The sequence below is a fragment of the Brassica oleracea genome, chromosome C5 (genome assembly GCF_000695525.1).
Source record: "Brassica oleracea var. oleracea cultivar TO1000 chromosome C5, BOL, whole genome shotgun sequence".
Taxonomy (NCBI): domain Eukaryota; kingdom Viridiplantae; phylum Streptophyta; class Magnoliopsida; order Brassicales; family Brassicaceae; genus Brassica; species Brassica oleracea.
In genome coordinates, this window is record NC_027752.1 from 43,602,356 (window position 1) to 43,623,035 (window position 20,680).

A 20,680-nucleotide genomic window follows, 5' to 3' on the forward strand; every position below is an offset into this window, starting at 1 on the left:
ACGCTAACATTGGATTTTATGATCGTTACAAAATTGTCTGTGTCGATCCTAGAAGTTGGTTGGGAAGCTAATAGATTGCAACAATATTAGTAGATAAGTCATTGACAAAACTTCTGAAAAGGACACCTAGAATTTCAACTCTTTTGTAGATCTGAGTTGAGAGTTTGAATTCACATGCGTTCTCTAATACTAATAAGAAAACGAGTGAGTTCAATGCAGAAAAGAAAGGCTCAGACAATCTAGTAAAGACATTCATTATTGGTTTAAAGGTGTGACAAAGAATCTCAGCAACCAAATCTTACCATGTGCAATAAAAGCAAAAAAATCTCAAATCCATGGAGAAGTCTTTCTTATACATAAATTTCAACAATAAAGATGACAAAAAAAATTGAGTGTTACAAAAAAAAAAAAAATAATAACATCAGATAGCAACAATTCAAACCTTATAAATGTGATTTGTTGCGGTACAACCACTACTTTTTTCTTCTATAAACTTTTCATATCATGTGATGTGCCGCACAATTTTGTTGCTTAGATATTTTAAAATTTTAATTAAAAATGAGGAATGTGTACGGGCCTGTCTCTCAAACTGTGAAAAAGAATAGTAGTAAAAAGTTCTTTCAAATTAGTAAAAAGTTTTCAATAACTGGTGTATCCATCCATGCAAAGTCAATAGTCAATACTCGTTGTGCGTTGTTCCAGTTTGCGTACTTTCTTCAAAATTTGTATCATAATCTTAACGAAAAAATTAAACCACGTTGACAACTAACAAACCAATAAAAAGTGATCTAAAAGGAATAGTTTGGTGAAACGACATTTGCTTTTAACCAATAAAGTGAGCTAGCCTTAGAAAAAGAAAAAAAACAACAAATAAAAACAAAAAGAAGTGGACAGAGAGGCGGAGGGCAAAATAGTAATTATAATTAGAAATGGGGTTATTGACGACGCGGTCATAAAGGGGCTCCAATCAACGACTCTCCTCTAATTTGGTTTCTTTCTCATAACGACGCCGTTTAGCTCCTTTTCATCAGTTTTCTTCTCTCTTTTCAATCGTCTTTCCTTCTTTCTTAGTCTTCTGTCGAAATTTGAAACCATTTCTTTCATACGTTTTTAAGCCCTCTGATCGTTTCCGATCCCTAAAAGGTGCGTTATTGCCGTTTTGAGATTCTCCTAATCCGTTTTCCACACATTTTCAGTTTTCGTTTTGCTTTTGATGTTCTCTTAGCAACAGGATATTTGCAAAGAAAAGAAAAAAAAAAGAAGAAAGCGTATTATATTCTGTTTTCAAATTCACAGAGCATTTCATTCAGATGGGAAGCTGCGTCTCTAAGGTATATAAATATCATTACATGAAGAAATGAAACCATTCGTGTTGTTTTGTTTTGTTGTCGCGTTAGAAAAAATGGATTGTTTTTTTTATGATGATATGAATTAACCAAAGAAAATAATAATAATAATAATAACGTAGGACACAGGAGACGATGATTCGGTTCATAACGTTGATTTCTCCGGCGGCAATGTTCATCTGATCACAACAAAAGAGAGCTGGGATGAGAAATTAGCTGAAGCTGGTCGCGATGGCAAAATCGTAATTTTCTGCCCTTTCTTCTCAATCATCATGGAAGTGTTTTCTAAATCTCATGAAACCATATCTCTCTCTTGTTGTAACAGGTGATTGCAAACTTCAGCGCGACATGGTGTGGTCCATGTAAGATTGTGGCACCGTTTTACGTGGAGCTCTCTGAGAAACATCCTTCTCTTATGTTCCTTCTTGTAGATGTTGATGAACTCAGCGTAAGTACCACTACCACACCATCCATACCTTCTTTCTCTTATTCGTTGTGTGTTATTATTATTTTTGTGCAGGATTTTAGCTCAACATGGGACATAAAGGCAACACCAACCTTCTTCTTCCTAAAGAACGGAGAGCAAATAGGCAAGCTTGTCGGAGCTAACAAGCCTGAGCTACAGAAGAAGGTTACTTCTATCATCGACTCTGTTCCTGAAAGTCCACAGCGGCCTTGATGCCCCCTCTTTGTGTCTTCTCACCCTGGAGTGTATCAAAAACTCTGTTCTATATTATGGATGTAAAATGCACAATTTTTTTTAAAAAAAAAATGTCATGAAAAACATTTGAGTTAGATCTTCCTGTCCTGTTTCTATAAATGCAACTTTTCATTCTCATCACTCTTATATAATATTGAATCGTCTCTATCTAGATGTGCAAGTAAGAAGCTACTCTCTGTGATAATCACACTGAGAGTTTTTGTAGTTGAAAACTGCGCAGAAGAAAGGATTTTAAGATTCAGAAGAACCACACTTACTCTGACTTAGCTTCAGCTTTTACATTACATTATTAGACGACCAGTTTGGTCCGAAAGCAACGTCGCTATCATCTTATCTGTGTGTTTTCAACGTTTTGCATTGTTTACAAGGGTCAATGGTCAATTTTAGCTGCTCTGGTTCAATAATTTAGTATTATGTTCTCAATCAAAACAATTCCTTCTCTTCTATCAAGATCTCATATATATATCCAACATAAGATAGGTTTCTTGGTCAAATGTAGATTAAATATTAAATTTCATATTCATATTACATGTTTCAGACACTTGCATGCACTCTAACTTGATTAGTTTAATAGTATAAATACAGTTTGATGAAAAGGTAAAAACGAATGTACATGTTGAGAAAGAAACAACCACAATGGTTTTGACAAGCATGAGAAGAAATAATAGAAACACAACATCAGATTATGTATCTTTTTATCAAACATAAAAACAATGTATTTCCATAAACCCATCTTTCCTCTACGAAGTCGATGTGGTTTGGTTGAGGAATGAATGAGGAGGCCTCACATACGTGAAGTTGGTAAAAGGGTTGGCCGTAGATTCCGAGCTGGGACTGCTTGCTGGCGAATCCAGCACAGACATATCAGTCCAACACTTGTCAAAATTCGCTATGCACTGTCTTCCAGATATCTCCGGCTTGAAACTTGGCTTCACTTCCCTAGCCTCCAGCTTCTTCCAGTTCATTCCCTTGAACCATTTGTGCCCTTTTATCTCCTCTGCTCCGCTTGGTCCACTCCCTAGTCGTCTCTCTGGCTCTTTTTGCAACAACTATACATCCATTACAAATTCACAATCAGATTTATTCTCATACAAGTGCTTGCATGAAGATGATGATAACTTACCCCTTTGAGCAACGCATGAGCTTCATTTGACAAAAACTGTGGAAGTTTGATCTTGTCCTTCACTATTTTCTGCTGAATCTTTCCTTTGCTCCCAAGAAACGGTGGCTGAAGAAGTAAATAAACGTCATCACACAACACATCCAAGCTATGAACTAAAACAAAGACCAAGACAACATTACGCTTGTCTTACCTTCCCAGTGAGCATCTCATAGAGGAGAATCCCAACACTCCACCAGTCAGCAGCCTTATCATGCCCTTTTCCTCTAACGATCTCAGGTGCCATATACTCAGTAGTCCCACACATTGAGTTTGATCTTTTGTTCTCTTCAAACTCCTTTGCTAATCCAAAATCAGTTAGCATCACGTGTCCATCAGTGTCCATTAGTATGTTCTCAGGTTTCAGATCCCTATGCATTATCCCATTCTCATGGAGATGGGAAACAGCAGAGACGATCTCCGCAGTGTACACACGAGCCAAGTCCTCTCTGCTGACACAAAAATAAAAAAAAACTAGTCAAGCCTTGCAAAATTACACTGAAACTCCAAATATATGCCATGTTCGTTTATGTGTCGCGTGACCTACAACTTGTGACTAAAATCATGTTTGTTTACGTGTCGCAGGATTCAAAAAATATTTAATTTTTGGTCGCTGAATTTCTTCAGCGATCGACACCCAAACGAACAATAACCTGTGACCTCACGCGACAGCAAAACTAATAACAACTTGTCACAGTTGGCATGTCGCAGCAAAACTAATAACAACTTGTCACAGTTGGCATGTCGCATGTCGTGCGACAGGTAAACGAACAGGGCAATAGTTGAACAAAGGAGTTAAAACCAAACCTGAAAAGACCTTGGTGATAGAGCTGGAAGAAGAGATGCCCTCCGTTGATAAAGTCAAGCACAAGATAGAGCCTATACTTTGTCTGAAAGGAGTACTTAAGCTGAACAATGAAGGGATGATCAATCTTCGTAAGAATATCACGCTCAGCCTTCATATACTCAGCATGATTCTTCTCCATAATCTTATCTTTCCTCATAACCTTCATCGCGTAAATCTCGGAACTCTCCTTCTTCCTCACTTGGTACACTTTCCCAAACGCACCTTGTCCCACAACCTTCAAAACCTCAAAGTCCTCGATACCTACCACACCCGAGACCTTCTCCACAGCTTTCTCACTGTCAGAGGATTCACCTTCGAGACATTCCACCAAGTCGACAGAGTCGTTGGTTTCTCGTAAGGTAAGCTTGCTGAGCTTGAAAGAATGACTAGTGATCAGAGAGGGTCCAACCAAGGAGTGGGATCGGCTGTGGATAACAGCCCGCTCGTCGAAAGAAACGTCGGTGGAGTCTTCGGGGAGTGGACCAAAGACGTCAGAGAAGTCAAGCTCGAGGTTTTCTTTCAAGACAGCGTGTGGTGGGGTGATGGTTAGAAACAGGTGTTTCCCGGTCACGTTTTTTTTGGCAACAGGACACTCAGAGGAAACCATATTTTTTTAAAAAGCTTTTCAACAGATTGGTTAGGGTGTCCTGTTAATGAGGAGAAGACTCAAACCAATGTTGAGGAGGAGGAGAAGCTCTAGTTGTTTCCCTAATACAAGGAAACAGAGGTTGCTGCACAAGTGCTCCAATGCCATAAAAGTGCTCTAAGCTCTGCAAGTTCATCAAAAAATTCACAAGGTCAGATGCTAAGAGACATGATCATCATATCAAAATATTGAATCACAGAGAATTGACCATAATATCAAAAGCAGGTGAAAAGATTCCTTTTGTATTACAAAAAAAAAACTAAAGTCAACATAAAATAAGAAAATTTGGCACCGACCGAATATTATTTACAGGATCATTCCTCCCACCAGAAATATTTATATAATTTTTTTCAATGAGAAGACAAATCTCGAATAAAATCCTTATTCAGAATCGTTAAAAGCAGAATTATAATTCACGAGGAGACACAACGAAAACTCGAAGCTCTATAATTCAGATCTAGTTGTAAATCAAGAAAAGAGGTAACACATGCAAAATTCAAACAAATCCAGATATAGATTAAAACATATATGACCTGAACTAAACAAAGGTTTCGTGTCGTAGAAACAAAAGATGAAGTAAAGGAATCAAAACTCTGAGGGGAGAAAAGTCAAAGAGAGAGAGAGAGAAGATTACCAGAGGGAGAGGAGAGAAGATGCGTGAGGAAGGAGGAGATTAGGAGATTTTAAAGAGGAAACGCTAGAAATCCCAAACCTGCTTCCAACAGGTTTCTAAGGCGCGTGCCTCCTTTATGTTATTACACAACAATAGAGAAGCATCGTGGATCAAGGGATCAAGGGATCTCGACACGTGTTCGATTTTTATTGGAAGATCGTTGCCAAGTTGTTTTAACGCGGCGGAGGTTTTTTTTTGAATATTTTATTATTTATTACGAATACTTGTCTATTTCCCTTTTTTTTTTTTGTTTTTGCAAGCCAACTAATTTGTCTAGTTCCATAGAGGCAACTAAAGGGGATGCACTAGACTAATGTAATTTTGGAAATAAAATTTTACATATATTCTTCCTTTTAAGATCACATGTTTTTCAAGCAAAATAGGTACAATCATTATCATAAACCCTTGAATATATTTCAAAGTGTTTACAATCATTATCACCAACATTGTGGATTCTAAGCACAACAAAACACTAAAACTACATGCTTTACTCAACAATAAATTATTTATAAAAACCCCATCAAACGTTATTTTATTCAAATTCAACAATCATGTTTAGAAAATTATTTCGGGAGATTATTAAGTTTACTCCACTTAATATATGGTTCAAGCAACTCATATCTTATTACCTTACAATAATAGACTTCAAATGTAGAAAAGAAACATAAGGTTATCTCATTCTCTACAGAGTCGTTGTGGACTGTTGAAGGAATGATGGAGGAGGCCTGACATACGTGAAGTTGGTGAACGGATTGACCTTAGGATCCGAGCTTGGACTGTTTGCTGGGGAATCCAACACAGACATCTCAGTCCAACACTTGTCGAAATTCGCTATGCACTGTCTTCCAGATATCTCCGGTTTGAAACTTGGCTTCACTTCTCTTGCCTCCAGCTTCTTCCAGTTCAACCCCTTGAACCATTTGTGCCCTTTTATCTCCTCTGCTCCGCTAGGTCCGCTTCCTAGTCGTCTCTCTGGCTCTTTTTGCAGCAACTAATACATTCATTTTAAACTCACAATCAGATTTGGTCTTATATATACCAATGGCTAAGGGTTGCATGCTTCCTTACCCCTTTCAGCAAGGCATGAGCTTCACTAGATAGAAACTGCGGAAGCTTGATCTTGTCCTTTATAATTTTCTGCTCTATCTTTCCTCTGCTCCCCATAAACGGTGGCTGCAAAAAGGACAAACCAAAAAAATGGTATCACACAACACACTTATATCACCAGGCATGAATGAGTAAGGCTTTTTACCTTTCCTGTGAGCATCTCGTAGAGAAGAATCCCAACGCTCCACCAGTCAGCAGCCTTATCATGACCTTTTCCTCTAACGATTTCAGGTGCCATATACTCAGTAGTCCCGCACATGGAGTTTGATCTTGTGTTCTCTTCGAACTCCTTCGCTAATCCAAAGTCAGTTAGCATCACGTGGCCGTCTACGTCCATGAGAATGTTTTCGGGTTTGAGATCTCTATGCATTATCCCTTTCTCATGGAGATGGGAAACTGCAGAGATAATCTCTGCAGTGTACACACGAGCCAAGTCCTCTCTGCCAAAAAAAAAACAAAACATCGAACTCGTCAAGCCTTGCAAAATTCTAGTGAATCTCCAAAAGTAACTGAAAAAGAAACTAAACGAAACCTGAAAAGCCCTTGATGATAGAGCTGGAAGAAAAGATGCCCTCCGTTTATAAAGTCAAGCACAAGATAGAGCCTATACTTAGTCTGCACACAAAAAAAGGAATGTACATCACCATGAGTTGAACCATACCACTAGGATGCAAAGAGATAGAAGTGGAGTTTCTTTTACCTGAAAGGAGTACTTAAGTTGAACAATGAATGGATGATCAATTTTGGTAAGAATATCGCGCTCAGCTTTCATGTATTCAGCATGGTTCTTCTCCATAATCTTATCTTTTCTCATGACCTTCATCGCATATATCTCAGATGTTTCCTTCATCCTCACCTGGTACACTTTCCCAAACGCACCTTTCCCTACAACCTTCATAACCTCAAAATCATCAAGTCCCACCACGCCAGGGACCTTCACCACCAGCTCCCACTCTGGAGATCTCTCACTGTCAACGTCGTCACCACCAGAGAATTCATTTTCAAGACACTCCACCAAGTCAACTGAGTCCTCAGTCTCTCTTAAGGTAAGCTTGCTCAGCTTAAAAGAGTGGCTACCGATCGAAGACGGGCCAACCAAAGAGTGGGAACGAGTGTAGATAACAGCAGGCTCGTCGAAGGCAACATCACCGGCCTCTTCAGGGAGTGGGCCAAAGACATCAGAGAAATCGAGCTCAACATCATCATCTTTCAAGACAGAATCCGAAGGGCTGAGAGATAGATACTGCTGTTTGCGGGTTTTGTTGGGGACAGGACGGTGAGATGAAACCATAACTTACAACTAAAAAAGAACCGATACAGAACCACAGAGAAAGCTTCAAGAAGAGTTCACCAGAGTGGTGAGAGAGAGATGATGTACCGAGGGTGGGTTAATGCGGAGAAAACTGACTAGAACGAGTGGTGGCAATAGGCAAACCAATAACAAGGAGAAAAAGCGCTTGTTGTTTCCCGATTTTAAGGAAACATTCGATGCTGCAGAAGTGCGCAAATGCCATGAAGGTTTTATAAGCTCTGCAGGTACAGTGAACATTCACAAATTTAGAGGCTAAAACATAAACAGATCAAATCTGAAGCACAGCATTTTGAAAGCAAGTCCCACTAAACCCCCAAAAGCTATACAATTTGCGGATTCAGAATGAATATAAAACCTACACAGCTTCAAAGACTCAAACTTTCCGCAGTAAAAACGAAACCCACGAAGAAAAGGAGCTGAAATTGTAATAAAATCAGATCTAATCGTTACGAAGTTCAAGCAAATCGAGATCTAGGGATAAACTATGACCTGAACGTATAATGTTTCGTGTCGTCGAGACAATACACAAATTTCTATAATTTATATCGACCTAGAAAATTTAGATTCTGCGAGTGAAAGTCAATCAGAGAGAGAGAGATGATTTACCAGAGAGGATGGCTGAAGAAGGAGACGTGAAACGAAACAAAGGACAGGAGGAGGACTTTAAGAGAGAAGCATCGTTAGATCTAGGGGAGAGAACACGTGGCGATATCCTATTGGGAGAACAATAACGAACTAGCTAAATGTGCGGCGGAGATTTGTTTGTCCACCCACCTTTTTTTTGTGGTAGTGGGCCGGCCCTTACTTAGCCCATTAGTTGATGTTATGGTTGTGGTTTACTTAGTTTAAAGTAGGACCCGTTAAATTAATACGATTTTTGTCTTGATTGATCTAAATAAACTTCTGGTGTTCAAATTTTTTTTAAAAAAAACATACAGTATATCCTCATTTCGAACATTGCATATTTGCATATACATACAAAAATGATTATAATAGCCTCGACGGTTTGCATTTAGGATCCCGATTAAATAGGTGTAGACACGGTTTCACGCCCGGTTCATGTACATACCGGTTCTGGTATCCACCAAAATTTCTTCACCTATGTTAACAAAGAGTGGTACGGTAACAACTGCACCCGTTTCCACTGTCGCAGGCTTTGATCCACCTATACACAACCACCACACCAGCAGGTTTAAGGTTTGATTAAGCCAACAAAACACAAGAGATTTTGTGCAACATTTATTACCTTGAGCAGTGTCACCACGAAGGCCAGGATCAACATCAACTACTTTGAGCGTAACCGTGTTTGGTAGTTCGAAATCGATGACCTTGCAAAAACCAAGACAAGAAGCAAATATATCATTATCACCGCTTCGATTGTGAAGTAGTGACTGAGAGACTAAAATGTGTGTGTGAGTGTGTGTTACCTTGTCTTTCCAGTACAGCAAACTGCATTCCATTCCTTCTTTGAGCCATCTCGTCTTGTCACCCATATCAGATTCGTTGAGACGTGTTTCTTCGTACGTGCTCTGTAGAAGAAGATTTTGAAGAACACGAAGAGAATCGTATCATTACAACAACCATTGTTTTAAACGAAGAAGAAAGAGAATGTATTGACATACCAAATCCATGAAAACAAACTGAGACCCGTCTTTGTATGTGAACTGTTTGGTTTCTTTGAATACATTTGCTTCCTCGACCTATAAAACACACGAGAATCCAATCATAATCAAATATAGGTGTCATTCGTTAAGAACTACGATACAAAACGAAAGAGAGAGAGAGAGAGAGATAGGATGTTTACAGAGATTCCAGCACGAAAAGTTCTCTCCACTGTGCTACCATTAACATAGTTCCTGATCTTAGTTCTCACAAATGCCGCACCTTTTCCAGGTTTGACATGAAGAAACTCTGCCCCCAGAAAAAAAAAACAGAGACCAAACTCAAAAGTCTTGTAATTTATGAAAACCAAAACATGTCAGACTAGTACATCTTTTAAGCAGATATTAGATGCAATCAAACCGACTAGTAACATTATCTTTAATTTCAGAAAATAAAAACCTTTAATCAGAAGGATTACCAAGCACACGCCAAGGAGCACCATCGACTTCAATATTAGTTCCGGCTTTGATGTCATTAGCAGACAAAGAGCAGCAAACCCCTACAAACTCAACTTCGCGGGAGTTAAAAGAAAAAAAATTAAATCAATCCATATCAAAAGCGAGTGCAGGAGAGAAGACTAACCGGGAAACTTGTTGGTTCGAGGAGAGATCCGCACAGAGAGTGCCGATCGATTCGAGAAAGATAGTGAGAGCGAAGTAGTTGAATAAGGGATGCAGAGTGAAGGAGACGAAGATACAGAGAAAGCCGCTCTTCCCGCCATTTTTGTTCTCTCGCCGGCGAGAAGATAAAGCAGCTGTCTGAAAAATACTTTTGGATAAGATCTCAATGGAAAGGAAGGAAGAAAGTTAAAACCGCCGTAAGGAAACAAAGAGCAACAAACCGAACCGAAACTCGGTTAAATTGAATTATCCGGTTATGCTGAGATAACCGTTTCTTTGGTTTTTAACTACCAAAGTGTACTCTGTAAATTGTAATACAATACTTAGAACAACATTATCGGCGCTTCTTAGGCCCATTTTTTAATGTTTATGGGTCAAAAATTAAATCAAAAACAATGAAAATCAATACAAACGGACCTTAAATTAAGAAGTTTTCGCATTCGTCCTTAAGTTCCATGTGGCAGCTGCAGATTGGGTGTTCAAATCGAGTAGGGGAAAGTCGCGGCTCGGACTTCTCTTTTTTGTCTTCCCCCAAATCTCTCTCGACGGCGAAACATTTCGCCATAGCTTCGCCGCCGATTTCATGCCCAAATCGAAAATCTTCTCGTTGATTGCGCTCACTCCACATCGATTTGTTGTCTCATCCAAAGCTTCTCCACCGATTCCAATTTAAACAAGGTATGTGTTCCTCCTCCGTTTTGAAATTTAGAGGATTTTGTTGTCATTGTCGATTTATCTCCTTCGTATTTGGGTTTGGTTGCTTTTTGTTGTGATGATATGATTGCCGTTTGTGATTGTATGCTTGGTGTTAGAGTAAATTAAATTGAAAATTAGTGTAGATTTAGGGTTTTCAAAATGTTGGTTCGTCATTCTCGTATGAACATAACAATTCTGACTGTTGTGGTTTATGCTTAGTTAGATAGGTTTGATGCTTGATTTCATTTAGGATCCGATTCTGTTGAATTCAAAAAAGAAAAACGAGATTCATAAGCGGTTCAGAAGCAGAAAGCCCATGTGTATGATAAGAATAACTTGAGTGATATGCTTAGTAATATAACGTTGGTTAGTTAGACAGAAGACCTGTTAATGGTTAGTTAGACAGAAGACGTTGGTTAGTTAGACAGAAGACCTGTTAATGGTTAGTTAGACAGAAGACGTTGGTTAGTTAGACAGAAGACCTGTTAATGGTTAGTTAGACAGAAGACGTTTGTTAGTTAGACAGAAACCTATAAGTTTACGCTTCCAGAAGACCAAATAATGTACCGCAAACAAGAATAACTTGAGTAATATGACGTTTGTTAATGCTTAATTAGACAGTTACTTGTAGTTGTTAATGTTAGCTCCAATGCGTAGTTAGACAGTTACCATTTGACTGTTGTGTTAATGCTTAATTAGACGTTAGTTTGATTGAAGTGTAGTTTGTTTGAAACCAAATCCCCTTTTAATTTACTAAACTTGTAAGTATACTTGATAGGTTTTTAGTTGTGTAATGTGTAATAACTTCTGATAAGACTTTGATAGTTAATGGTTAGTCATTATTATTTCGAAGTTATTACACTTTACAGTTTCACCTATTAAACCCCAACCATCCTTCATTCTATCATATAATCTCCATCATCTTGTTTCTCTCTTCTTTGCTAAAACCAGTAACCATTCCGCTTTCTCTTCTATAATCCTTTCTATGTTCTTATTGCTATGGATTCAAGGAATACATATAGTCAGTCTTCTAGTTATGTAGGCTTTCTTAACAGTCAACAAGAAAATGTTCTCCATAAAAACTTTTCTTATGAGAGTTTTCATTCTAGGGTTAACATTGGAGCATCAGAAATCCCTCCTTTCAGCTCACAACAATCTGACGCTCCAACTCTACCTGAAGACACACCAGTGGACCATAGGGAGAGAAGGAAATGGACCCCAGCTGATGACGAGGTTCTAATCAGTGTGTGGCTAAACACATCTAAGGATGCTGTTGTTGGAAATGAACAAAAGTCAGGGACCCTCTGGAAACGAGTAGGAGAATATTATGCAGCAAGTCCTCATGCTAGAGAGGGTGGTGAAAAGAGAGAGCATCTCCATTGTAAGCAGAGGTGGTACAAAATCAATGATCTCACTAACAAGTTATGTGGCGCATTTGCGGCTGCAGAGAGACAAATTAGCAGTGGTCAGAATGACAATGATGTTCTCAAGGTGGCTCATGACATCTTCTACTCTGATCACAACACGAAGTTTACCCTTGAGCATGCGTGGTGTGTGTTGAGGTATGAACAGAAATGGCTTAACCTTAACACTCCTAAAGCTACTAGCAGTTCAAAGAGAAAAACTGGTGAGACAGGTTCCCAAACTTCAAACACCAATGTTGGTGATTATGAGATCCGGCCTGAAGGTATCAAGGCTGCAAAAGCTAAAAGGAATAATGCTCAAGGGAAGTCTCTTGCTGAGTATACGAGCATTTGGGAAATGAAGAAGGAGGATTTGGCGATGAAGGAGAAATTGTCAAAGCTGGCCATACTAGACACTCTCCTTGCCAAACAAGAACCACTAAGTGAGGCTGAAGAAGTTGTTAAGAATAAGCTTTTCGCCGAGTATTTCTAAGAATTATCTCCTAACTATGTTTCTACTTTATAATAACTATGTCTTTAATTTATGTTTTAAGTACTTTGTATTATCTTTTTTATGATGAATGTACTTCCTGGTTGCTTAAATGTATATCTTTATAAATGAATCACTTATGTTAATGCTGCTTTCTACTTTATAATAAATGGATGTCGATCTTTATAAATAAATGTCTATCTTCCTGGTTGCTTAAATGTCTATCTAATATTTACCTTGTAAATTATTTTCAGATTAAGTTAAACATGAGACATGATTATAGCTATACCCAGCCTTCTGAATCAGAGGAGTATGGTGGGGACACAGTAGACAGTGGTTACAGCGAAACAAAATATCTTATTCGTCAGGACCAAGCAGAGTTAAGCTACAATAATGGTGAGCGGTTCAGTACCCTCCTCAACCTGAGGTTGAGTTCGGATTCCCGCAGACATGCTACTGTGGTGGTCAACCTCTTCTAGCAACATCTTACACTAGAAATGATCCAGGTAGAAGATACTACACGTGTGAGAATGTTGATGATGGTGAGTACCATGTTTGGAAATGGTGGGATGTGGTGGTTATGGAGGAGATGAGAGCAAGGGATACACACACTTAAATTGGCTGAAAAGGTAGATTATCTAACCTTTTTGAGTGACTATGAGACACAACTTAACCAGGTTAAAGATCTCCATAATGGCACTGAGCAGAAGCTGGTTAGGCTAGAGAAGATAGTGTGTGAGTTAGCTAAGAAGAAATCAAGGTTTACCAATGGCTTTGGGTACTTTGTTGGTGTATTGGTTATTGTATTAGTTCTAATAGGTATGGTGCTCATATTTAACTAAATCAGCTTGCTGTTTTGTAATGAATCGGATTAGTAATGTGTGATGTGTAATGACGTTAATGATCAAGTAGCTGATCAAGGTTGTTGTAATAAATCGGATTTGTAATGACTCTAATGAACTCTCTGTCTGGTTTTGTTTAATGACTCTAATGAATCGGATTTGTAATTGGCTGATCAAGGTTGTTGTAATGAATCAGATTTGTAATGGTGCTCATGTTTAATGTGTAATGTAATGAATAGGATTTGTAATGATTTTTAAATGTATTTAATGATCAAATGAAGCTATTTTGCCAATGAAAACAAGCTAGTATCACATGTTCTGTGTGCTCGTGACGATGCTATTTTGCCAATGAAAACAAGCTAGCTAGTATCACAAGATGTACTCAAGGGTCACATGGTTTGCTTGTTTCTTCCACAAGAAAACAAGCTAGTATCACAAGATGTATACTTCTAAAACAATAAGCATCACGGGAGATTGATACAACAAATATCACAAGATACCATTTGGCTTACTATCTCACAGATAGTATTTATCCGAAATGGGCGACTTTAATTCAATATATCCGACTACTACAGGGTCCGGAAATTTCATTATTTGCTAAAACTCAAGAAGCTGTGTGAAAAGATGTTGAGCGTACATTTGGAGTCCTGCAAGCTAGATTCGCCGTTGTCAAAAATCCATCTAATTTATGGGATAAAGACAAATTTGCAAATATTATGAGAGCATGTATCATACTCCATAATATGATTGTCGAAAATGAACGAGATTCATTCACTCAGTATGACGTTTTAGAATTTCAACAAGGAGAAGATGTGGATCTTACATATTCCGTCGATATGGCTACAAATCTCGGCAATACAATTGATCGTCAAACAAAAGTTCGGAATAGACAAGCCCATCAACAATTAAAAATGATTTGATTGAAAATATATGTGCTAAATTCGGACATCTTCCAAATAACATATAATTTATAAGTTTCTATGAATTGAATAAAATGTTTGTTTGCTTTTATTTATGATGTTTGTATAATTTTCTTTTTTTTAGTTTATGTCTTGAATGTTTTCTTTTAAACTTTTTAATGTTATAATTTCAGGTTTTTTTATAATTTTTTAGCAATTTTGTAATTTTAATGTTATATGTTTTATTTTAAACACATTTATTATTTATTAACATAAATAATTTATTTATTAAGAAACAACATAAAGTTTCTACCAATAATCTGCATTTTTGCTATTGTCTCTTAACATTGTTTCTTAGTATAAAAATAATAATAAAAAAAGGTAAGAACTCAAAATTTTGTCTTATTGCTGCTCTTAGAATCTATATTTGTTTCGGTTAAATTGAATTATCCGGTTTTGCTGAGATAACCATTTCCGGTTTTGCTGAGATAACCATTTCTTCAGTTTTTAACTACCGAAGTGTACTTTGTAAATTGTGTAAAATACTTCGAATCTGTATTTGTCTGAAGAAGAAAGTTTCATTATATACAACAACAACAACACACTCCCTCTCTCTCGACGTTCGGATTCAACATTGAAAAAGAAAAACAAACTTTCATATATTTGGAATCCAGAAAACAAATCAAAGCCAATAAAAAGAAGAAAAAAAACAAATGAGAGATATAAACAAATCAAAACCCTTCAAGACTAGTTCTCCTACCACTGACCGAAGACAACCTCCTCACCTCCTCCCTACTCATCTCCTCCAACGACGAACACACTCTTGCCGGAAACACCGGCGGGAACACCAACCCCCGTCCCCTTGTCGGCGAAACCGACGGCCGCCTCGCCGGAGGCGACGGCGAGAAGCTCGACCTCGGCGCAGCCCCTGCCACCCCAGGAGTCCAAACAATCGTGTTCAAACTGCTCGATCTCCCCATATGTTTCCCCACCGCGGCCGGCGCGGGTTCTCGCAACGGGAACCTGCACGAGTACTTCATGTCCTGTATGATCTTGAGCTGATCGACGATGTTTCTCATCGTCGGACGCTCTGACGGCTCCGCCTGCAAACATCTCTGTGCTATATCCGCTATGCTCCTCGCGGCCTTCGCGGGGAACCGGCCTTTGAGCTGAGGGTCCATTATAAGCGAGAGTCTGCAGTCGTCGGCTAGAAAAGCTCTGCTCCATTTCACAAGGTTCCTCTCTTCTTTAGGGTACGAGCCGTCCATGTTTTTGCGCCCCGTCAGCATCTCGAGGAGAACTATTCCGTAGCTCCACACGTTGCTCTTCGGTGTTAAGACTCCTCTCTCTAGTGTCTCGACTGAGAGATTCGCGAGTGCTGAACTGTTTGAGGTCTCTGTCTCGGGCGCGTGGCCTACGCAACCGTATCCGGATAGCTTCGCGCTGAAATCTTTGTCCACTTGGATATTAGCCGTTGAAAATTCGTTGTACATTGCCTGTTCAACACAAGACAAAAATGATCAGTACACACAAGAAATGTTCAAGAAATCTCTAGTCATAGAGGACTAACAACTAGACAAATTATTAGGAGCTTAATCAATTATCGATTTATTTTATATATATTTCACATATTTATAAGTTATTTTAGGTTTTGAGTTTAATTATAAAATTATTTTGATGAATTATCAAAATTAGATACTAAACAAAAAAAATATTAAACAAATTTGTGGTTTTGTACTAATTTTACTGCTTAATTTAGCAGATTTAGATCGATTTAAACCGATTTAACTAGTTTAGCACTGTTTTAACCATTTTAACCAATTTGCTGTCAAATAAATCGGATTTAAATAAAAAAAATTGTTTCGGACAGGACTGAGTTGCAGCCCCTGACTTATTTTTAGAACCATGGTCACAAGTAACTACTAGTTTCCACGATGTTGATGTGGTTTTGTTGTGTGTACCTGAAACGGGCCTTCTTCGTGTAAGAAGGTTAGCCCCTGAGCTGCGCATAACGCGATCTTCATTCTAGTGTTCCAATCAAGAGGAGGACCATCTGATCTCCCGTGTAACAAACGGTCCAAGCTTCCAAGAGCAAGCCTCTCGTACACCAACATCCTCGTGTCAGATCCATCACGTGCGTGATAGCCCACCAGCTTACATAGATTCTGGTGTTGCAGCGACGCCAAGGTGTTCACTTCGTTAGTAAACTCCCTGATACTCTGCAGCACAACAAATAAATAGTAAGAACAAAAACACACAAAGGTATATTATATGGTAAACATAACAAACGAATGTTTTAGTTTTACCTGAGTTACAACGTGAAGACGTACAACAGTTGCTTCGACCTTCTTTAAGTTTGTAGTCGAAGCAGCAGCCTCGTCGCCAAACGAAGCCATGTACATAACAGACGAAAGACCTTCGGAGACGCAACGGTCCGTAGCGAAGGCACTACAAGCGGAGACCACTTCATCGTACGAGAAGCTTCTAACGGAGCCGCTTGGTGGCAAAGGGAGAGGTCCGGATACTGCTGATGCAGATAACCTCCCGCTGCTTCCGTTAAACGATTTAAAGCTTCCCCAGTTCTTCAACGAAGAGCCGGTTCTTGGAGACGGTAGTGGAAGCGGTTGTGGTTGTGGGGTAGGTTCTTTTGTGGAGATACGTGGGTCTCTAGGTTGTTGTTCGTCTTGCTCCTCGTGGTAAACTCCTGCGAGCAAGTCACGTTCCGCTGTACCGTGGATGCTTGAAGGAGCAGACATCACTCTCGCTCTGCTGCTAGTATCTCCGTTGCTGGAGGAGTGAACTGGCTTCACTCTGGTTCTGAAACTCGGAGGAGCTGATTGTAGATTACGGCTTGGAGGTTTAGGTGGCTCCGGTAAAGCAATTGGTTTGCTTTCTTCGAGATCTAACCTCTTCATAGAAACCGAGCCGCCACGTTTCTTCTTGCTTTTCAAAGGGAAACATCCTAACACCATCCTTTTTTTTTTCCAATTTGTTTTTTTGTGAAGTTACCACTTTGATTCTACGGATAAAACAGGGCTTCTTCTATACATAAAGCTCGATCCTTTGAAAGCGTATAACTAGGGATGATGCAATAACTGAAGCCTAGACTCACAAACTCATCTGAAAATGATTAAAACACACACACAAACTTTTTTAGCAACAGAGACAAACATATAGGCATAATTATTTATTAAAAAAAAAAAAAACAGATCCGTTCATGCATGTGTTAGATCGATGGACATAGAACCTGTCTCAAGAGAAAACAATGAGCTCAAACTTTCGTAGAAATGGATTAGATCTCGTGGTTTAAGAAAGCATATGATGGTTCCTTATAAAAACCCTAATTTTTATCAATAAAACAGCTAAAAATATTGTTAAAGATGCAATATTTAGAATCTTAAGACACGTTTTCGATATGTTTAATAGACAACATGTACATTAGATTAATCTCCCGGTAAAGACAAGAAACAATAAATCCAGGAAAATTATATCATTGGCTAAAAACTCAATTCAGATATTTATTTTCTACTTTTAAACAGAGTTAATTAGTTAGATCAGAGTTTTTCTCAGTGAAACAAAATCACAATCTGTTCATGTTAAAGTTTGTTATCCGAAAGAAAAAAAGAAAAACAAATTCGATCTAGAAACAAATCAAACGCATAGATGAGAGTTCTTTGTTCAAACCTGGGAGGAACAAGAAGCCAATACAACTCTTAGGAGACGAAGGTGAAACTGCGTTGAGACAGAGAGAGAGAGTTGGAGATTCAAAGAAGAGTGAAAATGAAATCGGAAATTTCAGAGAAAGAAAGGAAACTCATGAGAGGAATGGTCTGTTTAGGAAAGTGAGAGATATTAGAGAGAGATAGGTGGGACCCAGATGAGGCAGTGGTCAAAGTTCAAACCAAAACAGATATACAAAGATTTGTAATTAATTTACTTAATCTTAATTCAATTCCTCAGCTAACTATTTTGGAATTTTCTCTCTTTGCCTTTTTATATTATTCATCTTTTGCCCCCTTCACTTTTTGTTTTCTTCTTTATAACCTCGTCACATTTATCATATACAATATTATAATTCTTTTTCTTTTTACAAAACAAATATACATTCCACTCAAAGAGCAGCTAAAAATATCAAAATTCATATAAATTATGTAAATATACTACCTTGAAAATGTTGGATCCTAAAATACATTTATTTACATATAATGGCAATTGATGCATCATATACAACACAGATAATTTTTTTTCCCTACGTTCTAAAGTCTGTTTTGAATCAATCTAACACCGACGACATGGACCATTTATTTATAATTTCAAATGAATTTTTCATTTATTCCTAAATTAATACTTCCTCCGTTTCAATATAGATAATGTTTTAGAAGGTTTGTTTTGTTTCAATTTACATGAAGTTTTGAGATTTTAAGATTAACTTTAACTTTATTAGAAACTGTTCAACCAATTAGATTTTATAGTTTTTTTATAATTGGTTAACTAATTTTAAAATTATATCTTTAAAATATTTTTCTAGAAAAATGTAATTTTTTTAATATTTGTGTACTATTATAAAACATCAAGTATTATGAAATGGAGAGAGTAATTTAATAAAGAAACTGATAAAGAGGAGGCAAAGTTGTAAAATCAAAGCAAAGCCTAGATTTCCAGTAAAGAGGGCCATCGATTATAGCGACATCTCGGTCAAACTTGGAAAACTAAAATTATTTGTTTTTGTTCAATAATTAAAATAGGCAAGTAAGCATCATCATCTAATTGGGTTTTGTTTACTGGTCAAATGGCTAATTAGATAGCTTGTTGACCCCTATATCAAAACCGTTCATTTAGATCACATTGAGCCTTACCAACGGTTGATAACCTGTCACGTCTTGCTAAAGGAAAATTTTAGAAAAAAAGGTTAAGCACACGCGCCGTGCACGCACGCGTGCGACTGAACCTTTTTATTAACTCAAACAAAAATCAGACAGCAGAGGACACGTGGGGTCCTTTCAAACCACTCTCCATCTTTTCACCTCTCCTCTTCCATCTACTTCCAGATTTAACACTATCCATCCCTCATATTCACAAATATTTGAAATAGAACCGAAAGTTTTCTTGTAGTAACTCTCGGCTTTCCACATCATATCCGTAGGCTGCGACTAATAGTCTAATATGACGACATTTACCTTGTGAAAGTTACTCATCTTGACATTTACCTTGTGAAAGTTACTCATCTTTCAAGTGAGATAGCTTCTCTGTCTCTAGGCAGTTTCTCTCAAATTACAAAAACGAAAAATAAATAAAAAAATTAGATTGAATAACTAGGATAATATTCAACACTAGTATGCACGTTTCTGTTGATACCCAGTTTAATACTTTTCTGGTCTATCTATTTTTTCGGCGTATACTTTTCTCATTATGCAAGTAGACTTTTTGAAGTTTGTTGGAATATATAATTATGGGTTTGAACGAGGTCGGCTTTACTTTGGAATGTTTTTGAACAAGCCACATAGATAATGATTTTCACGTTTGACTAATTATTATTTCACTGGTGAGAATAAATATCCACTGTTAATACAAAATACTATTCTACTCTAATGATTTCATGTGTGATAATTGGCCAAATTGTGAATTTGCAAAAAGTGGTTTGTGTTTTTTGTAAGTATTGGTAAATTTTAAGAAATTCTTCAAGTTGTAAGGATAAATTTTACGCATACATGAAATATATTGATCTTCTTAACCAATGTTCTTTTATATTATCATAACTCAATCATCTCATTGATGAGATAATGATCATTTGATTGGATTAATAGAAATGTTTATTGATATTTCATAAAACAAATCGACGAATCAATATAAGATGCAATAAAGCTACATTAAAAATAATGGTTATTGAATCATCTAAAAGAAGGTAAGCTATCATTCTCTTTACCACTCTTATCAGGACTCCTCAACTATAGAGGCGCATACTAATCATTTCTTCGCTTATTCATGTTTTTCATGTCTGTGTTACTGTTTCATGTGCATTAGATTCTCGACTTCAGGGCAGCAAAGAGGAGTTGATGGGCTCTATGCTGGTCCTTGTAGTCCCATGCAAAATAAGTTATATTTAGGCGGAGGCCTGATAGATACCAAGTATCTTACTCAAGTATATGTAGGCGGAGGCCTGATAAACATATGATGTTGTAGAAAGAGTGAGACGCCATGAGTCTTCCTTCCTCACGATGAGATCGTGTTGAGTCTTCAGGTTGAGATCGACATGAGAT

At 37.7% G+C, this 20,680-nt stretch overlaps 6 protein-coding genes and 1 pseudogene across 10 annotated transcripts; 3 read left to right on the top strand and 4 right to left on the bottom strand.

Moving 5' to 3' along the window:
* Positions 1-955: 955 nt before the first annotated feature.
* LOC106292760 (thioredoxin H9) lies at positions 956-2,187 on the top strand. 2 transcript variants are annotated; one of them, XM_013728414.1, is made up of 5 exons: positions 956-1,143; positions 1,232-1,331; positions 1,469-1,588; positions 1,672-1,794; positions 1,867-2,187. In XM_013728414.1, exons 2-5 carry the CDS (start codon positions 1,311-1,313, stop codon positions 2,023-2,025), a joined length of 423 nt encoding a protein of 140 aa, XP_013583868.1. In that variant the 5' UTR covers positions 956-1,143; positions 1,232-1,310; the 3' UTR covers positions 2,026-2,187. The 2 variants fall into 2 exon arrangements, with proteins under 2 accessions (XP_013583868.1, XP_013583867.1); XM_013728413.1 differs by having other exon boundaries at positions 979-1,143; positions 1,226-1,331.
* A 378-nt stretch (positions 2,188-2,565) lies between these two features.
* Positions 2,566-5,491, bottom strand: LOC106294776 (serine/threonine-protein kinase AtPK2/AtPK19). Of its 2 annotated transcripts, none has more exons than XM_013730428.1 (5): positions 5,354-5,491; positions 4,034-4,843; positions 3,381-3,678; positions 3,191-3,295; positions 2,566-3,116 (listed from the first exon to the last, which is right to left on the bottom strand). In XM_013730428.1, exons 2-5 carry the CDS (start codon positions 4,678-4,680, stop codon positions 2,808-2,810), a joined length of 1,359 nt encoding a protein of 452 aa, XP_013585882.1. In that variant the 5' UTR covers positions 4,681-4,843; positions 5,354-5,491; the 3' UTR covers positions 2,566-2,807. The 2 variants fall into 2 exon arrangements, with proteins under 2 accessions (XP_013585882.1, XP_013585883.1); XM_013730429.1 differs by having other exon boundaries at positions 2,610-3,116; positions 3,381-3,675; positions 5,354-5,490.
* A 455-nt stretch (positions 5,492-5,946) lies between these two features.
* Positions 5,947-8,501, bottom strand: LOC106294774 (serine/threonine-protein kinase AtPK1/AtPK6). Of its 2 annotated transcripts, none has more exons than XM_013730426.1 (6): positions 8,418-8,501; positions 7,200-8,029; positions 7,032-7,114; positions 6,645-6,939; positions 6,461-6,565; positions 5,947-6,383 (listed from the first exon to the last, which is right to left on the bottom strand). In XM_013730426.1, exons 2-6 carry the CDS (start codon positions 7,788-7,790, stop codon positions 6,075-6,077), a joined length of 1,383 nt encoding a protein of 460 aa, XP_013585880.1. In that variant the 5' UTR covers positions 7,791-8,029; positions 8,418-8,501; the 3' UTR covers positions 5,947-6,074. The 2 variants fall into 2 exon arrangements, with proteins under 2 accessions (XP_013585880.1, XP_013585881.1); XM_013730427.1 differs by lacking the exon at positions 8,418-8,501 and adding an exon at positions 8,301-8,370 and having other exon boundaries at positions 6,075-6,383.
* A 211-nt stretch (positions 8,502-8,712) lies between these two features.
* LOC106292725 (elongation factor P) lies at positions 8,713-10,276 on the bottom strand. 2 transcript variants are annotated; one of them, XM_013728372.1, is made up of 7 exons: positions 10,056-10,276; positions 9,892-9,972; positions 9,616-9,722; positions 9,434-9,511; positions 9,239-9,340; positions 9,058-9,139; positions 8,713-8,976 (listed from the first exon to the last, which is right to left on the bottom strand). In XM_013728372.1, exons 1-7 carry the CDS (start codon positions 10,192-10,194, stop codon positions 8,858-8,860), a joined length of 708 nt encoding a protein of 235 aa, XP_013583826.1. In that variant the 5' UTR covers positions 10,195-10,276; the 3' UTR covers positions 8,713-8,857. The 2 variants fall into 2 exon arrangements, with proteins under 2 accessions (XP_013583826.1, XP_013583825.1); XM_013728371.1 differs by having other exon boundaries at positions 9,892-9,984; positions 10,056-10,271.
* Positions 10,277-11,788: 1,512 nt separating this feature from the next.
* On the top strand, positions 11,789-12,685 carry LOC106292394 (glutathione S-transferase T3-like). The gene has a single exon (XM_013727985.1). The coding sequence runs from the start codon at positions 11,789-11,791 to the stop codon at positions 12,683-12,685; it is 897 nt and encodes a 298-aa protein (XP_013583439.1).
* Positions 12,686-12,948: 263 nt separating this feature from the next.
* Positions 12,949-13,524, top strand: LOC106292395 (annotated as a pseudogene).
* Positions 13,525-14,981: 1,457 nt separating this feature from the next.
* LOC106295658 (probable receptor-like protein kinase At3g55450) lies at positions 14,982-18,265 on the bottom strand. The gene is made up of 4 exons (XM_013731625.1): positions 18,108-18,265; positions 16,730-17,543; positions 16,385-16,642; positions 14,982-15,919 (listed from the first exon to the last, which is right to left on the bottom strand). The coding sequence occupies exons 2-4, from the start codon at positions 17,393-17,395 to the stop codon at positions 15,155-15,157; spliced, it is 1,689 nt and encodes a 562-aa protein (XP_013587079.1). The 5' UTR covers positions 17,396-17,543; positions 18,108-18,265; the 3' UTR covers positions 14,982-15,154.
* Between the last annotated feature and the right edge of the window lie 2,415 nt (positions 18,266-20,680).